The sequence below is a fragment of the Podarcis raffonei genome, chromosome 1 (genome assembly GCF_027172205.1).
Source record: "Podarcis raffonei isolate rPodRaf1 chromosome 1, rPodRaf1.pri, whole genome shotgun sequence".
Lineage (NCBI taxonomy): Eukaryota > Metazoa > Chordata > Lepidosauria > Squamata > Lacertidae > Podarcis > Podarcis raffonei.
In genome coordinates, this window is record NC_070602.1 from 116,295,804 (window position 1) to 116,310,656 (window position 14,853).

Genomic DNA, 14,853 nt, shown 5'->3' on the forward strand with positions numbered 1-14,853 from the left:
TCCTTTGTTGAGTCCTCACCTTGCCTGTTCCTCATTTGATGCTCCCCTCTCAGCATGCTGTAGGAATCACAGGGCCCAATAAGTCAATAAGTTCTTCCTTCCCTGTCGTAGAGTATGAGAACTGAAAGTGATATTGTATTGGCTCTCAAGGTACCTTTCGACTATGTAAAACAGTGTATGTTCATTCTCAAAATCTATTTATGGTTTGAATGTCTTCACAAGAACCTTGTTTTTTTTCCATTATACACTGTTTCTTATTTAATAATGCATCCCCAATATTTGGGAAATAGTATTTGCAATATGTCTCCCATTCATTTTAGCGCAAGAGAACACAGATGAGTTCTCCTTCCACTCATAGTTCTTTGGATCCAATGATGTTTCCTCATCCCTCCTTGGGAAAAGAAGTGGATTGGCTGTTTTCAAATTGCACGCTGCTTCATTGACAGAGGGGAAGAGAAATATATTTCCCTAACCAATTTAGTCAAGACATATTTACTCTTGTTGATTGAAAATAACTCTTAAAGTGCTGGCTCTTCTGTTTATCAAGAAAACTGTAGAATTCTTTTTTTTTTTTTAAGGAGGAGGTAGGGAGGATTTAAAAATACCTTCTGATAGCTTTGTTTATTTTAATATAAAATAAAATAACACCTTGCTGTTGTTTTGAGGGACCCAAATCAAATACACAATTGACATTACATGAGAAAATCTCAAAGCAATGTTGTTTTCACTATCAGCAGTAAGGAATAAATTGTGATTATATATTTGTCAATCAAATTCTGCCCAAGTCAAGAAGTTTGCAGCTACCAAATGTTTTTCTGAGCAGATAGTATTTTATTCAAAATACGCACTGCATTTCAAAATAGTGGTTTTTTAAATACTTGCATCATTTTAATGCCGTAATCTATTCTTCTATCTCTTCTAGGCTGCTGGGAAATACAGACAGCAAGGCAGAAATTACATAGTTGAAGATGGAGATGTTATCTTCTTTAAATTTAACACACCTCAACAGCCTAAGAAGAAATGAATATCAGATCTGTTCATTACTCAAAATTAAACTCTGTTACTTTAAAAAGCATATGGGTTTTTTTTTAATTTAGATAGGGATATCTTGAAGACAAAAATAAAATCTGTATACATAAGGACAAATAACCCCCACAAATGAAACCCCTTGTGTTTGTTTTGAGTTGAATTATGACACCTCCAGTGAATGTACAAGTTCACTTAAATGTGAACAGCTCTGCATTTCAAATGATTAAGACTACTCCAAATTGCAGGAGCTTTTCAGGAACCATATTACTCTCATGATACTTCATTAATCTCCATCATATATGCCAAGCCTGACATGTTTGACAGTGAGGACAATATGGCTTGCTCCTTTTTGAATCTACAGATAATGCATGTTTTACAGTACTCCAGATGTCTACACTCAATAAAACATTTGACAAAACCAGCCTCTGTGTGTTTGGGGATGTCTGTATTGACTGAATGTGGTGTGCTGAATGTGATATGGCGCCTGGCGAATGCTGATTACAGAATTTTAAGGGATGTGTATGAAACAGTAACTGTCAGTGTGGGGCAGCTGCAATTGTGTCTTAAGAGGGAGCCTTTCATTGGAATCAGATGATTAGGATGCCAATGATTTGTCTCAGAAAAGTTAATGCATTTGTAGATTGAGACTACCTTCAAGTGGGTGGCTAATACGATAAAAAGATACACAGTTTAAGTGATTTTGAGAGAGGGCAAAGATTGTGTGCTGAAATCATATACTTTCAGCACTTGAGCAACAATATTTTGAGCATGGCTTTCTTTGAAAATAGTCAGATTGTAGCGCTTTAATGCGGTCCCCTTTGAGAAGCAGGACTGAAAAGGAAGAGGCTACATTGCTTTCCTGGTTTTGTATTTCTGGTGCCATGCTGAAACTAGTCAAGTCGTCATCTATGAGTTGTAGAAGAATGAATTGATGAATGGGCTGCAAAAGTTTTAACTATGTGTTCCTTTCAGCCTCTGGAAGTACTGCAGTTCATTTAGATAACTTGGGGGAAAACATTGGAGTGAAAATTTTAATCAGGCCCCAAGGGGATATAAAGAAAAAATTCTCAAGACATACAGAAATTTCTCAAGTCATACGTCTGCAGGTATTTAGCCTGGAAGAAATGTTTCCATAAAGACCCACATATTTGTGTGTAGGAAACACTAGTGATGTCACAAGCACCCAGCCTGCTCTTGTTATTCTAGCACTGTTCATTTAGGCTTCTCTTTGCAGCAGACCAGACTCTAGATCAAAGTCCATGATGCCATAAAGCTACCTATTGTAAAATATTGGCAACTGTGCCTGAGTGGCATTTGATACAGGAAATCTGCGTGTGTCATACAGATGGTGTCTTTTTTGTCACTGTGGTGAAGAAATAGCAATTTATATGAAAAAGGGGAAAGACCACACTTAAGAGTTAGAAATCCTAACAGATTTCCAAAGAACAGTATTTTCAGATTTATTTATTTTTAACCATGCTTACAAAGCATGTTACAGGTCTGATTTTTTTCCTCTCCTTAAAAAATAAATATGAAAGTATATATACTGCAGTGAACAATATGAGCTGAAATGGACTCTATGGTGCTATTGTCACGTTGTCTACTCTCTTGGTTCAGGTAAGAACAGCAATACGTTTCCGAGCACAATTCAGAGTGTTGGTACTGAGCTTTAAAGTCCTAAATGGCTTTGGCCCTGTATACCCGAAGGTGCATCTCCAGCCCAGACACTCAGATCCAGCTCCGAGGGCCTTCCGGTGGTTCCCTCATGGTGAGAAGTGAGGTTACAAGGAACCAGGCAGAGGGCCTTTCCAGTAGCTGTGCCCACACTGTGGAATGCCCTCCCAACATTTGTCAGACAGATAAACAACTACAGTGGTACCTCGGGTTAAGAACTTAATTCGTTCCGGAGGTCCGTTCTTAACCTGAAACTGTTCTTAACCTGAAGCACCACTTTAGCTAATGGGGCCTCCCGCTGCCACCGTGCCACCACCGTGCGATTTCTGTTCTCTTCCTGAAGCAAAGTTCTTAACCCGAGGTACTATTTCTGGGTTAGTGGAGTCTGTAACCTGAAGCGCCTGTAACCTGAAGCGTCTGTAACCCAAGGTACCACTGTATGTGATTTTTAAAAGACATCTGAAGGCAGCACTCTTTAGGAAAGTTTTTAGTGTTTGATGCTGTATTGTGTTTTTGTTGAGAGCCGCCCAGAGTAGCTGGGGCAACCCAGTCAGATGGACAAAGAATTATTATTATTATTATTATTATTATTATTATTATTATTACCCAGACCAGATACTCTGTTCTTTGTTGCCTTGGAGGAATGTAAACAGCCCCCAGGTCCATTTCCCAAGAATGTAGCTTTCTGCCATCACAGGCAAGATGTGTTATCCATTCCCAAGATCTGCTGTTTGGGATGGGATGCTTTCACCTCTAAACATTTCTTTCTCCCTGCCCCTGATCTTTTGTAACTCGAGAACTGGAAATGAGACCTACCTGCTGCAGGAGCCAAACAGTCAATCTTCTTAAGAAATAATTATTATTTATTATTTATACCCCGCCCATCTGGCTGGGTTTCCCCAGCCACTCTGGGCGGTTTGAGATAAACCCTAGTTTTAAAACCCAAAGTAGCACTTCCATTTCATCCTCATTCAGTACAGAGATGGGTGCCCTCCTAGTTAAATTTATTCTTCCAAATACCAAGCAGGCTTACGAACAAAAGCATAGGATCATAGAACCAGTATTTCCAAAGTTTAAAATGCACAAAGGTATGTTCTAAGCAGTGACTAATAGCAATAACAGCTGTGGGTAAGTAGTAAATCTAAAGAAAAAGAGTATTTCTCCCATGAAAGTAATTTTAACAGCCCCAATGACCTGGTAGTTGTTAATACTGCTGACAAATACAGAAGGCTTTGTGATACAAGTTTTATATAAGTTGTGCTGTGGTTTCCTGTAATAAAACTTCCAGAAGAAAAGAAGAAATATAGTAGCTGAGATAGCTTTTAACGTCCCGTCTGTGGCCTAGAGTCATGTGGCAAAAGCTATCCAGCAGGTTCCCGTCTCATGGCTCTTTCTGCCTCAGCTGCCAGGGCTAAGGCAAAGTGCAGAAGGCACTCAGCTCTCAGCAGGTAAGGCTTTTGCCCATAGCAGAAATTGCCGGGCAATCATGACCGTATTATTATAGCTTTGAAGGGAGCTCATTTAAGGCATCACAGCTTGAGCATCCTCATTGATACAAGAATCCAGCATCATATGAAAAGAAACATTTTGCAAGGATGCAAAACAAGGCTCTCGTATTGCCACAGTTTCAACGCAACTCACACCGAAGTCTTTTGACTGTACGGAATTAACTTGTCTCCAGCCAAACTGCCGTTTGCGTTCGTGCTGAATATTCAGCTTACAAAAGCAGGTTACCGGGCACAGATTTGTTCAGAGGCTGGGAGGGTGAGCGGCCAAAAGTCAGTGGGAAATGGTCAACATTAGTGATTTAAAGAGAACTATTCCATACACTTTGAGTCTGATGGCGCTGAATGACTTGTACCAGCTGTGGTTTAGTTAAGCAGCGGCTAAAGCTGAAATCACGGATCCCACCTATATTCTATTCTGTCATGATGGATGCTTTAATTGAGATTCCTGCATTGCAGGGGGTGTGACTAGACGATCCTTGGGGTCCCTTCCAACTTTACAAGGCTATGATTCTAAGCTGAAAACCTGCAGGCCTTTGTACCCTTTCTAATATGAGGACTATTATTATTATTATTATTATTTATTATTTATACCCCGCCCATCTGGCTAAGTTTCCTCAGCCACTCTGGGCGGCTCCCAATCAAGTGTTAAAAACAATACAGCATTAAATATTTAAAAATTCCCTAAACAGGGCTGCCTTCAGATGTCTTTTAAAAGGAAGATAGCTGCTTATATCCTTCGCATCTGAAGGGAGGGTGTTCCACAGGGCGGGCGCCACTACCGAGAAGGCCCTCTGTCTGGTTCCCTGTGACCTCACTTCTCGCAATGAGGGAACCGCCAGAAGGCCCTCGGCGCTGGACCTCAGTGTCCTGGCTGAACAGTGGGGGTGGAGACGCTCCTTCAGGCATACAGGACCGAGGCCGTTTAGGGCTTTCAAGGTCAGCACCAACACTTTGAATTCTGCTTGGAAACGTACTGAGATGAAAGATGACAAGATTCCTCAGAAACCACATGTGGTTTTCTTCTTTCCTAAATTTTAGCATATTGATATAGACTATGTATTATTATTATTATTATTATTATTATTATTATTATTATTAATTCAATTTATACACCGCCCTATACCTGGAGGTCTCAGGGCGGTTCACAAACAAGACCACATCATATAAATTCAAAACAAAAACAATAACCCAATAACGCTCCCTCCCCAAAAACGAACCACATTCTAAAAGGGTGTTGGATGTCAATAAGATCAAACACAGGCCTGGTTAAAAAGGAACCTTTTTGCCAGGCATCTAAAGGTGTATAATGAAGGTGCCAGGTGAACTTCCCTGGGGAGAGCATTCCACAGACAGGGAGCCACTGCAGAGAAGGCCCCGTTCTCGTCTTATATTTTTAAATGTGGGAAAATAGGACCCTCCAGACCTCTGCTTGATCCTCAGTATTCTTCTCGGCTATGCCCCCTGACCAGCCGTGTTCACACCTGTGTGTGCTTTTGCCCTGCTGAAATGCATCCTTGAACTCTGGTCGTGTCTTCAGCTTGCCTGGCTAGAAAGATGTGTGCAAGTGTCTGCAGAAATCTGTGACTCTGTAGACTACAGAGCTGAGAGTTGCATCTGTCACAGCGCCTCTTGTTCCAGCCCTGGCACGTGGGCCCCAGAAGATTGCACTTGAAGGCTGAAAAGGGTTCTGTACCCCTGCTTTAATGGAGTACTTGCATGTCCAGTCCAGCACCAGTCATCTAAGATAACAACTTAAGCCCCCATGCTTAACTGGACCAGAGAAGATCTAGTTACTCTAGCTGTGATTTATCACAATTGTAAGACCTACAGAAGAGAGCTTTTATTTTTATATAGCGTCTGAGAGGATGTGACGAGAGCTTTCATAAATTTGCGTTACAGTGACACCTCGGTTTAAGAACAGTCTGGTTTAAGAACGATTTGGTTTACAAACTCTGCAAAACCGGAAATAGTTTCTTGGTTTGAGAACTTTACCTCGGTCTAAGAACGGAATCTCAATGGTGGAAGGGCACTGGCGGTGGGAGGCCTCATTAGGGAAAGCGCACCTTGGCTTAAGAACAGTTTTGGTTGAAGAACGGACTTCCGGAACGGATTAAGTTCGTAAACCGAGGTACCACTGTATATGCTGAGTTTGACATCCTTCAACAAGCTTGGGAAGCAGGATTTGGGAGTATTCTAGTGCTTCATTGGTCCCCTGGAAATACTCCCATCCTGACTCTCCCATTCCTTTGCCCCCCATCACTTTCTAGCAGTAGAGATCACCGCACCGTTCGCTGAAGAACACAAAATCCCCAAGCATTGCACACTTGAAAAGTTGCATGAAAAACATGCAGTGGAATAATATATTTTCTTGAAACAAAATATTGATTTAAGAGTTTTAAGGCCCATTTTCTTCATCAGCTATAGGTGCTCAGAGCAAAATAACAGCTATTATAAGTCGGGGCTATTCTTAACAAAGCTGTCTCATGCTCTTTTGAACAAAGGATCTGGAAGGTGTGAATGAAGAAGGGTAAGCTGAATTGGAAGCGATCTTCCTTTTTGCTCAGCGGATCCAAGTATGAGCACACATTATACATTCTTGTCTCTTCTCCCCTGCCCCCTTTCTCAAACCAGCAGGAAAGCGTAGAAAAACTCCCATGGTTTAGTTTAGTTTGTGTTTTGTTTTTAATCTCCAGTACTGTTGAGTTTTACAGGACCGTTTAAGGTACGAAAGTGACTCCAAATGAGTGAATCGTAATATTATCACAGCAGGAGATAAATCAGAAAGCACACTGAGGTAAAGAATCTTTTCGGGTCAAGCTAAGGATGACCACGTGACTGCTACTATAATCTCTCTCAAGAACAAAGGCAGTGCCTGAAAATTGTAAGTAATACATGGTTGGCTGATCAATAAATTATAAAGACATCAGCTCTCTCAAAGCTGAATTGAACATGTGGGCAATGGCACTTCAGCTGCCATGAGTGGAAAAACTAGATGTATAGGATTGGAGAATATGAAATAATTATGCCCCAGAGGTGTCTTCCTAAGGAATCCACAGCACCGACTGGCTGGAGATCGCACAATCACAGGTGTAGTTTTCAAATCACATAGCAACCATGGCTGAGAGCGATTCCTAGCCTTTTCAAACTCTTAGAATTCATACAGCGACAGAAGTGAAACAGCTGTAAATGCAGCTAGCGTCTACTTTGGAGAATTCCACAGTGCTCCTTTCTGTTACAGCTGGAAAATCTCTGCCAAGGTATTTGCCACCTCTGGTTTTCCTGTGTGTGCGGAAGTAGTTCCTGCGACAGTGTTCAGCTTTAAAAAGAAATTTAGTTATTAAAGGAAATGTGAAGCCGGAGTTATAAATCCCATGTTACTTCTAAAAACAGTGCCACCATAAACCCAAAGGCCAAATTGTAACTGTAAAAAGAGGTGCTACCCTTCCAATGTGGACAGTCACGCCTGCCATTTCCCTGTTAATTCTTTAGCGCCCGCCACTCAAGGCATTGCATTTTACAACTACAGGAAAAAATATTTTTACTTAGATCACCTCTTTTGCAGGTGCAACATCATGCCTTTGTTATGTTTAGATTACTTGCAGGATCTGGATTACAGCCTGATCCCCACAGCTCTACCCAACTTTTACCCTCTTGTGATATAGTAAGAGAAACATATTTTGTAAAATAATACCTTTTTTGCCATATAGTGGTGAACCCCGTGCAAGGAAAATGGGAGACGATTCCAAATCCTTTTGTTTTGCAATGCGACGGTGGAAAAATGAGCAGTTCAATTTCAGATATTCCAAGTGTCCCTATTTTCCAGGGACGTCCCTGAATTAAAGAAGCTGTCCCAATTTCTGATTTGATCCCAGAATGTCCCACTTTTCCTTTGGATGTCCCTATTTTCATTGGAGAAATGTTGGAGGGGGTGGAGTTCTCTAACCCCCGCCCTGAGCTGTCTGAAGGCAATCCTGAATAGAGAAGGGTTTTTTTTTAAAAAGAGTTTAATGTTTTATTATGTTTTTATATATGTTGGAAGCTGCCCAGAGTGGCTGGGGCAACCCAGTAATATGTGTGGGATATAAATAGTAAAAGTATCATTATGGAATGGGATTCCCTATTTTCATCGGAGAAATGTTGGAGGATATGCAATTTGTTTTTAAAATATACAGATCTATTCATTTCTGATGTGCTGCAATTCATTTAAAAACAACAACAAACACCTTCCCCCATCCTTAAAAATAATAAATCCTCAGGTTATCTTACTAGCTGAGCATTATAACAAGCTAGCAATTTCCATTATGTCCTATGACAGCATTCCTAATCTTGTGATCTCCCCCCCCCACTCCCTCCATGGTTTCTTCCTGAAATACCTTCAGCCAATCGGCAAAAGAGAAACAAAGGAACAATTGATTTGTCTGATCTCTCCTGTTCCCCGATTTGTCCAGTCTCTCTCCCCTCCCTCTGTCCATGGTTTACTGCCTGAAAATGGCTGCCGCGGACCATCAAAAGCACAAACAAGGAAGTGGGCAAACTCTGGCTGTTTGGATATCTGAATCTGCAGTGTGTAAAGTGAGGTTTGGACATAATTCTTTATGTTCGGATAACTGGATTTTTTGCACGAGTGAGCAGATGGTGGAACCTGCATGTACACCCAAAACCATCTTATATTTTCAGCTATTACTGACATGTGTTTTTCTCAAAGCACAACCGTGTTTGAAGAAGGGGGACTTGGGGGCTAGGCTTTTAACGCAGAGAAGGCAAACAGAAATAACTGACATCCCTCCCTGGCGTAATAATAAAAAATAAGCAGAGGGGCACCAAGTGAAAATCCAAAATGACAAATTATAGCAGACTTTAATCCTATGCACCAGGAATGGGAAGCGTTTTTCACCGCCCAAGGGCTACATTGTCTTCTGAGCAATATTTAGTGGTGGGTGGTTCCAAAGGCAAAAGTGGTGGAGCCCCTAATGTATATTTTACATTAGATTACATTTATGTTGTTTCTAGGGACGTGGGTGGCGCTGTGGGTTAAACAACAGAGCCTAGGACTTGCCGATCAGAAGGTTGGTGGTTCAAATCCCCGCGACAGGGTGAGCTCCCATTGCTTAGTCCCTGCTCCTGCCAACCTGCCGGCTCCCTTGGCCAATAAAGCGAGATGAGCGCCGCAACCCCAGAGTCGGCCACGACTGGACCTAAAATTAGGGGTCCCTTTACCTTTACCTTTATGTTGTTTCTAGATAGACACTATCCAGGCAAGCAAGAGACCTATCGGAATTCAAGGCCAAAACACCCAGGGAGGTGAAGCAAGGCCCATGAACTAAATGGGACTTGCTTCTGAGTAGACATGCATAGGATCGCACCGTTAAGTTAGCTATTCACATGCTCCAAATGAGCATGTTTACATTTCTCATTCATGGGCATGTTTGCAACTCTTGAGCAGATGTTCTTTGTTTGTTCTTCCCCCTCCTCCCTCATAAATAGAAAAGCATTCCTGCCCCCCCAAATGCTCTGTATCATATTGGTAAGTTATAAAAGAGGCATTTATTCAACACATACCTCCTTTTCTCAGGTCCTAGGGTCAAGTTTCTGAACTGTGGATTCCCGCTGAGTTTATGCTTATAGCCACGGCCACTGTCTGCACAAAGCAAGGTGGAATACCTCCTCCATAAAGATTACGCTTGCATTTCATGCCGTTAGAGATGTCATTGAGTTATTATTTCCAAGCCATCTCTAACCGCTTACCATCTCTAGGCTTTCTGTTCTTCTGATTCTCACTGGATGGAAATCATTTGGTTTTGGTGAACAGTGGGGGGCTGTGGTCTGTCTTGTTGTTGTTGTTGTTGTTGTTTAATACATAGAAATATATACGGTAGATTGATATTTTTAAAAAGCAGATAACACAACCTACTTCATAATAGCTTCATCTTTAAGTTCATGCAAGTTTGGGGGAGTTGTAAGTGTCGATGGAGTGGCTCTGCGATTCACTGAGTGATACAAGAAGTGAAATAATAAAGGAGTGAAGGAGACATAGACCTTTGCCCATTACATCAAGAAAATGAAAAAGTTAGAAAGGGGAGGGGAGAAAGAGAGATTCCGATGTGATACATTTCAAGTCTTTTCTCCAAAAGGAGGGGGTAACCAGCCTATTAGTACAGGTGCCAAGAATCTTGCTTTTGTGACATTCCACCAAACACACCTACATTCCCTGGACCACAAGAAGATCAATCCTGTTTGAAAACCACCCATTACCTAAGACATCTAATTTATATTAGAAGCTCACAAAAAGGCACTGCCTGGCCTCCCAACCTCCCCTTACGACGATAAAGAGGCTGTTTTACACCATGTGTGACACTTAATCAAAACCGATATGCTTTAACAAACCCTTAACCTCTCGCACACAGGAGTCGCCCGGGGCCAAGGGACAAGACAGACCCAGCTCGGGGTGGCAGATCCTTTGATTAAGATGATAAAGATTTCCCGGTTTGTTTTCCCCCCCTTTATCAGAAGCGAACAAATTCTAGATATGCCCCTTTTTGATTTGTCAGCATTAAATCCCACTAAGAGGTTCAAGCTAGAGGGAGACCACGGACTAGTTCTGTCTTCAACTGGGTATTAGGAGATAATTTTCAAGAACCCTTGACTGTAATGCTCTTCGTATCTTCTGATCTTTTTGGAAAGCAAGTTTTCCCAGAGAATCTGGATTTTAAACTGGTTACAGGCTTTGCTTGCATCTGGGTGATTTCTGAAAGGGGGAGTGTATAAATACACTTATTCCATCAGTTCCAGATCAGACCTTCCACCCCCTTACCTTGGTCCTTTCTCTCTTTTTTTCAAAGAGGGAGATCGTCAAGTTAGTTCTTCCTCCCTCCCTCGGATTTCTAGCGCATGGAGGTTTTACTTCCCCAGCATCTACTGTACTTTTGACATAATCTAAGGCAGGCTCTGCTGTCTGTACTGGAATGCTTGCTCAGGCCCCTGTTTTAAGTTCCCAGGTACTATTCTAATGGGATTATACTCAAAAATGATCCCTGAAAAGATAATTACCCTCCGATAGATAACTGACTCTTTGGTGATTTATAAGGTGTCTATTTGTATTGGATGTTGCAAGAATCTGTGCAAAAGTGCTTTCAGAGATGGATTATACAGAATTGTCATGGTGATGCCCTGATTTGATTATAACTTTATCATTATTTTTATTGCTTTGCGTTGCTTGTTTTTCTCATCCCGTTGTGCTTTTTTTAATTGCTTACTCTTTTTTAAAACCCTTCTGGCACCTATCCACTATGTTTTTATACACATAGTACAGTATATAAATAGCATTTGTATTTGCAAATGTGATTTATTGCATACCTTTGTGCCTCTATGGATTTCTGCAAAGGTCTTTGGTTCGTAAGCGATAAAAGTTGGACCAGACCTGAATATTTACGAAGTAGGGCTTGCAACAAAACGTTGGCAGGTGATGTCTTATTGCTCAAGTTTCCTGCCAGCCAGCTAAGCCCTCCATTGTACCCCCCCTGCCAGTTTTCCTGCCACAAGATGGTCAGTATTCTGTATCCACTGAGCATGCTCAGTCTTTGTTAGGCTGTTGTAGGTGTGTGGATTGGCCTGTTAGGTTTTCTTCCTTACTACTTTATTTACTTCTACAGAGGTTGGGGCTAGGGCTGGGCGATATCCAGTTTTCAACATCATGATATATCACCAGCTAAACATCGTGATATACCAATATATCACAGTGTCTGAAATCAAGGTGGAGATATGTAGAGGCTTTGGCTGGCTTCACAGGTTTTCCAGCAACAGAAAAACCAGTGCCTGCTCTTGTGATTTGCTGCTTCCTACAGGAGGCAGAGGGACACGGGTGGCGCTGTGGCTTAAACCACAGAGCCTAGGACTTGCCGATCAGAAGGTTGGCGGTTCGAATCCCCGCAACGGGGTGAGCTCCCGTTGCTCGGTCCCTGCTCCTGCCCACCTAGCAGTTTGAAAGCACATCAAAGTGCAAGTAGATAAATAGGTACCACTCCGGCGGGAAGGTAAACGGCGTTTCCGTGTGCTGCTCTGGTTCACCAGAAGTGGCTTAGTCATGCTGGCCACATGACCCAGAAGCTGTACGCCGGCTCCCTCGGCCAATAAAGCGAGATGAGCGCCGCAACCACAGAGTCGGCCACGACTGGACCTAATGGTCAGGGGTCCCTTTACCCTTTACAGGAGGCAGAGGAGAGCAGATCTGGCAGAGTTAGCAGGGCCTACAGGAATCGAGAGAAGCATTGGCTAGCTTCACGGTTTTTCCTACATTGTGATTTTTTGCATAGCATGCGTGCACATATCATGATTCACAATATACTGCCAGGTCAAAAATTATGAAACCAACTTCAAACTGGTTTTGGATGAGATATCAGTATATTGCCCAGCCCTACAGTTTGCATAGTCATCAGCGCTGCTGTCACAGGAATGGTTACTAGGCATTGCTTATTAGAAGCAGCTGCCTAAGCAGCTTATGCAGAAGTTTATATCTCTTCTGCATAAATCACAACTCTCACTTTTTAAAGGTGTCTGTTCATTGCACTTTGGTCAGAACGCCCTTGTAAAGAGCATGATGTGCTGACAGAATTGCTGAATTAGGTGGCACCCAGCTGCTGGGAGGGAATGCCTAATACACAAAAAGGCATTCACATGCAACACACATCAAACATCAGTTCCTATCGCACTCTCTGCTGCGGCGTCCGGCGCACAGCCTGCATGCCATTGCTGTCTTTTCTGGGTTCTGCAGTTGCTTCTTTGAGGCCGCAGTGCTTGCAAATTGGCACCCTATCCTCACCAAACCTCTGGCGTGGAAGGGGTGGGAGTTTAGGAAATGTACCGTATTTTTCACTCTATAAGACGCACCAGACCACAAGACGCACCTAGTTTTTGGAGGAGGAAAACAAGAAGAAAAATATTCTGAAACTCAGAAGCCAGAACAGCTGTGCAGTGAAAGCAGCAATCCCTCTTGCTGTTCTGGCTTCTGGGATAGCTGCGCAGCCTGCATTCGCTCCATAAGACGCTCACACATTTCCCCTTACTTTTTAGGAGGGAAAAAGTGAGTCTTATAAAGCAAAAAATACGGTAAATTGAATATTCAGCCACTCATTATTGAGGGGAAGTGTGTGGAACAGGTCTCGGTGTTTTGATTTCTGGGAATGGAGATGAGAGATGACCTAACCTGGGGAGAAAACAGCAAAGACCTGATGAAGAGAGCACAGCAGAGGTTATATTTTCTGAGAATCCTCCGGAAAAAAATAATCTCTCAAAGGACCTGTTGATGGCATTTTACCATTGTACTGTTGAGAGTGTATTAACTTAAAGTCTGTATGTGTGGTTTAGGAGCTGCACGGTCAGGGAAAAAACAATGCTGTCCAGGGTTGTAAAGACTGCGGAGAGAATAATTGGGTGCACTCTTCCCACCTTGGATCAAATCTACGCTTCCAGGTGCCATAAGAAAGCTGCAGAGATAGTGCAGGATAGTGCGCACCCCGGAAATGATCTCTTTCAGCTTCTGCCTTCTGGAAGAAGGTACAGGGTTATAAAGACTAGGAGTAGCTGCCTGAGAAACAGTTTCTATCCAAATGTGATTTGGGTTTTAAACTCAGTGTAAGGTAGTCTCTATGGGACGCGGGTGGCGCTGTGGGTTAAACCACAGAGCATAGGACTTGCCAATCAGAAGGTCGGCAGTTTGACCGTTGCTTGGTCCCTGCTCCTGCCAACCTAGCAGTTCGAAAGCACGTCAAAATGCAAGTAGATAAATAGGTACCGCTCCGACGAGAAGTTAAGCGTTTCTGTGTGCTGCTCTGGTTCGCCAGAAGCGGCTTAGTCATGCTGGCCACATGACCCGGAAGCTGTACGCCGGCTCCCTCGGCCAATAAAGCGAGATGAGCGCCGCAATCCCAGAGTCGGCCACGACTGGACCTAATGGTCAGGGGTCCCTTTAGCTTTAAGGTAGTCTCTATGGGAGTATACTGTATTTAATTATGGGGTATCAGAGTTTTTAGGGGGTTAACCAGGCTGGGATAGCTGGGATAGCAGGCTTGTTGGTTTTTGAATGTCTGATGTAGACTTTTTCAATTTCGTTGCTCTGTATGGGATAATGACAATAAAGATTATCGTATCGTATCGTAACAAGATCAGGAAGCAAGCAGTGATGTGTGGTGAAATTTTTCATAGGGAGCAGTTAGGGCCAGAGGTGCCAGCTTGCAAGGGTGATGGGGGGTTTGACCTCATGCGTGTCAGCATCGCACCTCCCTCCCTAAGCTGGGCAGAAGCTTCCTGGGCTTTGGGAAGGAGGCACCAGGCCTCTGAAAGGATGCTGGACACCTGCTGCCTCCTTCCCAAAGTCAGACAGGCCTTTGGAGCATCGTGCCTCCCTCCCTGAGCTGGGTAGAAGCTTCCTTGTGAGGGAGGCGCCATGGGAACATTTAGGGGACTAGCCTAGTCCCCATAGTCAACTGACCGCACGCCACTGATAGCAAGTGATAGAGAAGACCTCTGCCAGAGACTCTGGAGATCCACTCTCGGCCACTGAGATGGGCCAATGATCTGGCATACTATAAGGTGGCTTCATACGTTCATAAACACTAACCACACCAGGAGTCCCTAATGCAGCTTCATC

The 14,853-nt window shown here is 42.9% G+C and overlaps 1 protein-coding gene across 4 annotated transcripts in view; it reads left to right on the forward strand.

Moving 5' to 3' along the window:
- Nucleotides 1-1,450, forward strand: part of OLA1 (Obg like ATPase 1) — an 88,216-nt gene extending 86,766 nt beyond the window's left edge. For all 4 annotated transcript variants that reach the window (XM_053359267.1, XM_053359278.1, XM_053359260.1 and 1 more), the window contains one exon: nt 923-1,450. In XM_053359267.1, coding sequence (XP_053215242.1) covers nt 923-1,024 — 102 coding nt within the window. In that variant the 3' untranslated portion in view covers nt 1,025-1,450. The remainder of the gene's footprint in view (nt 1-922) is intronic.
- Nucleotides 1,451-14,853: the final 13,403 nt, after the last annotated feature.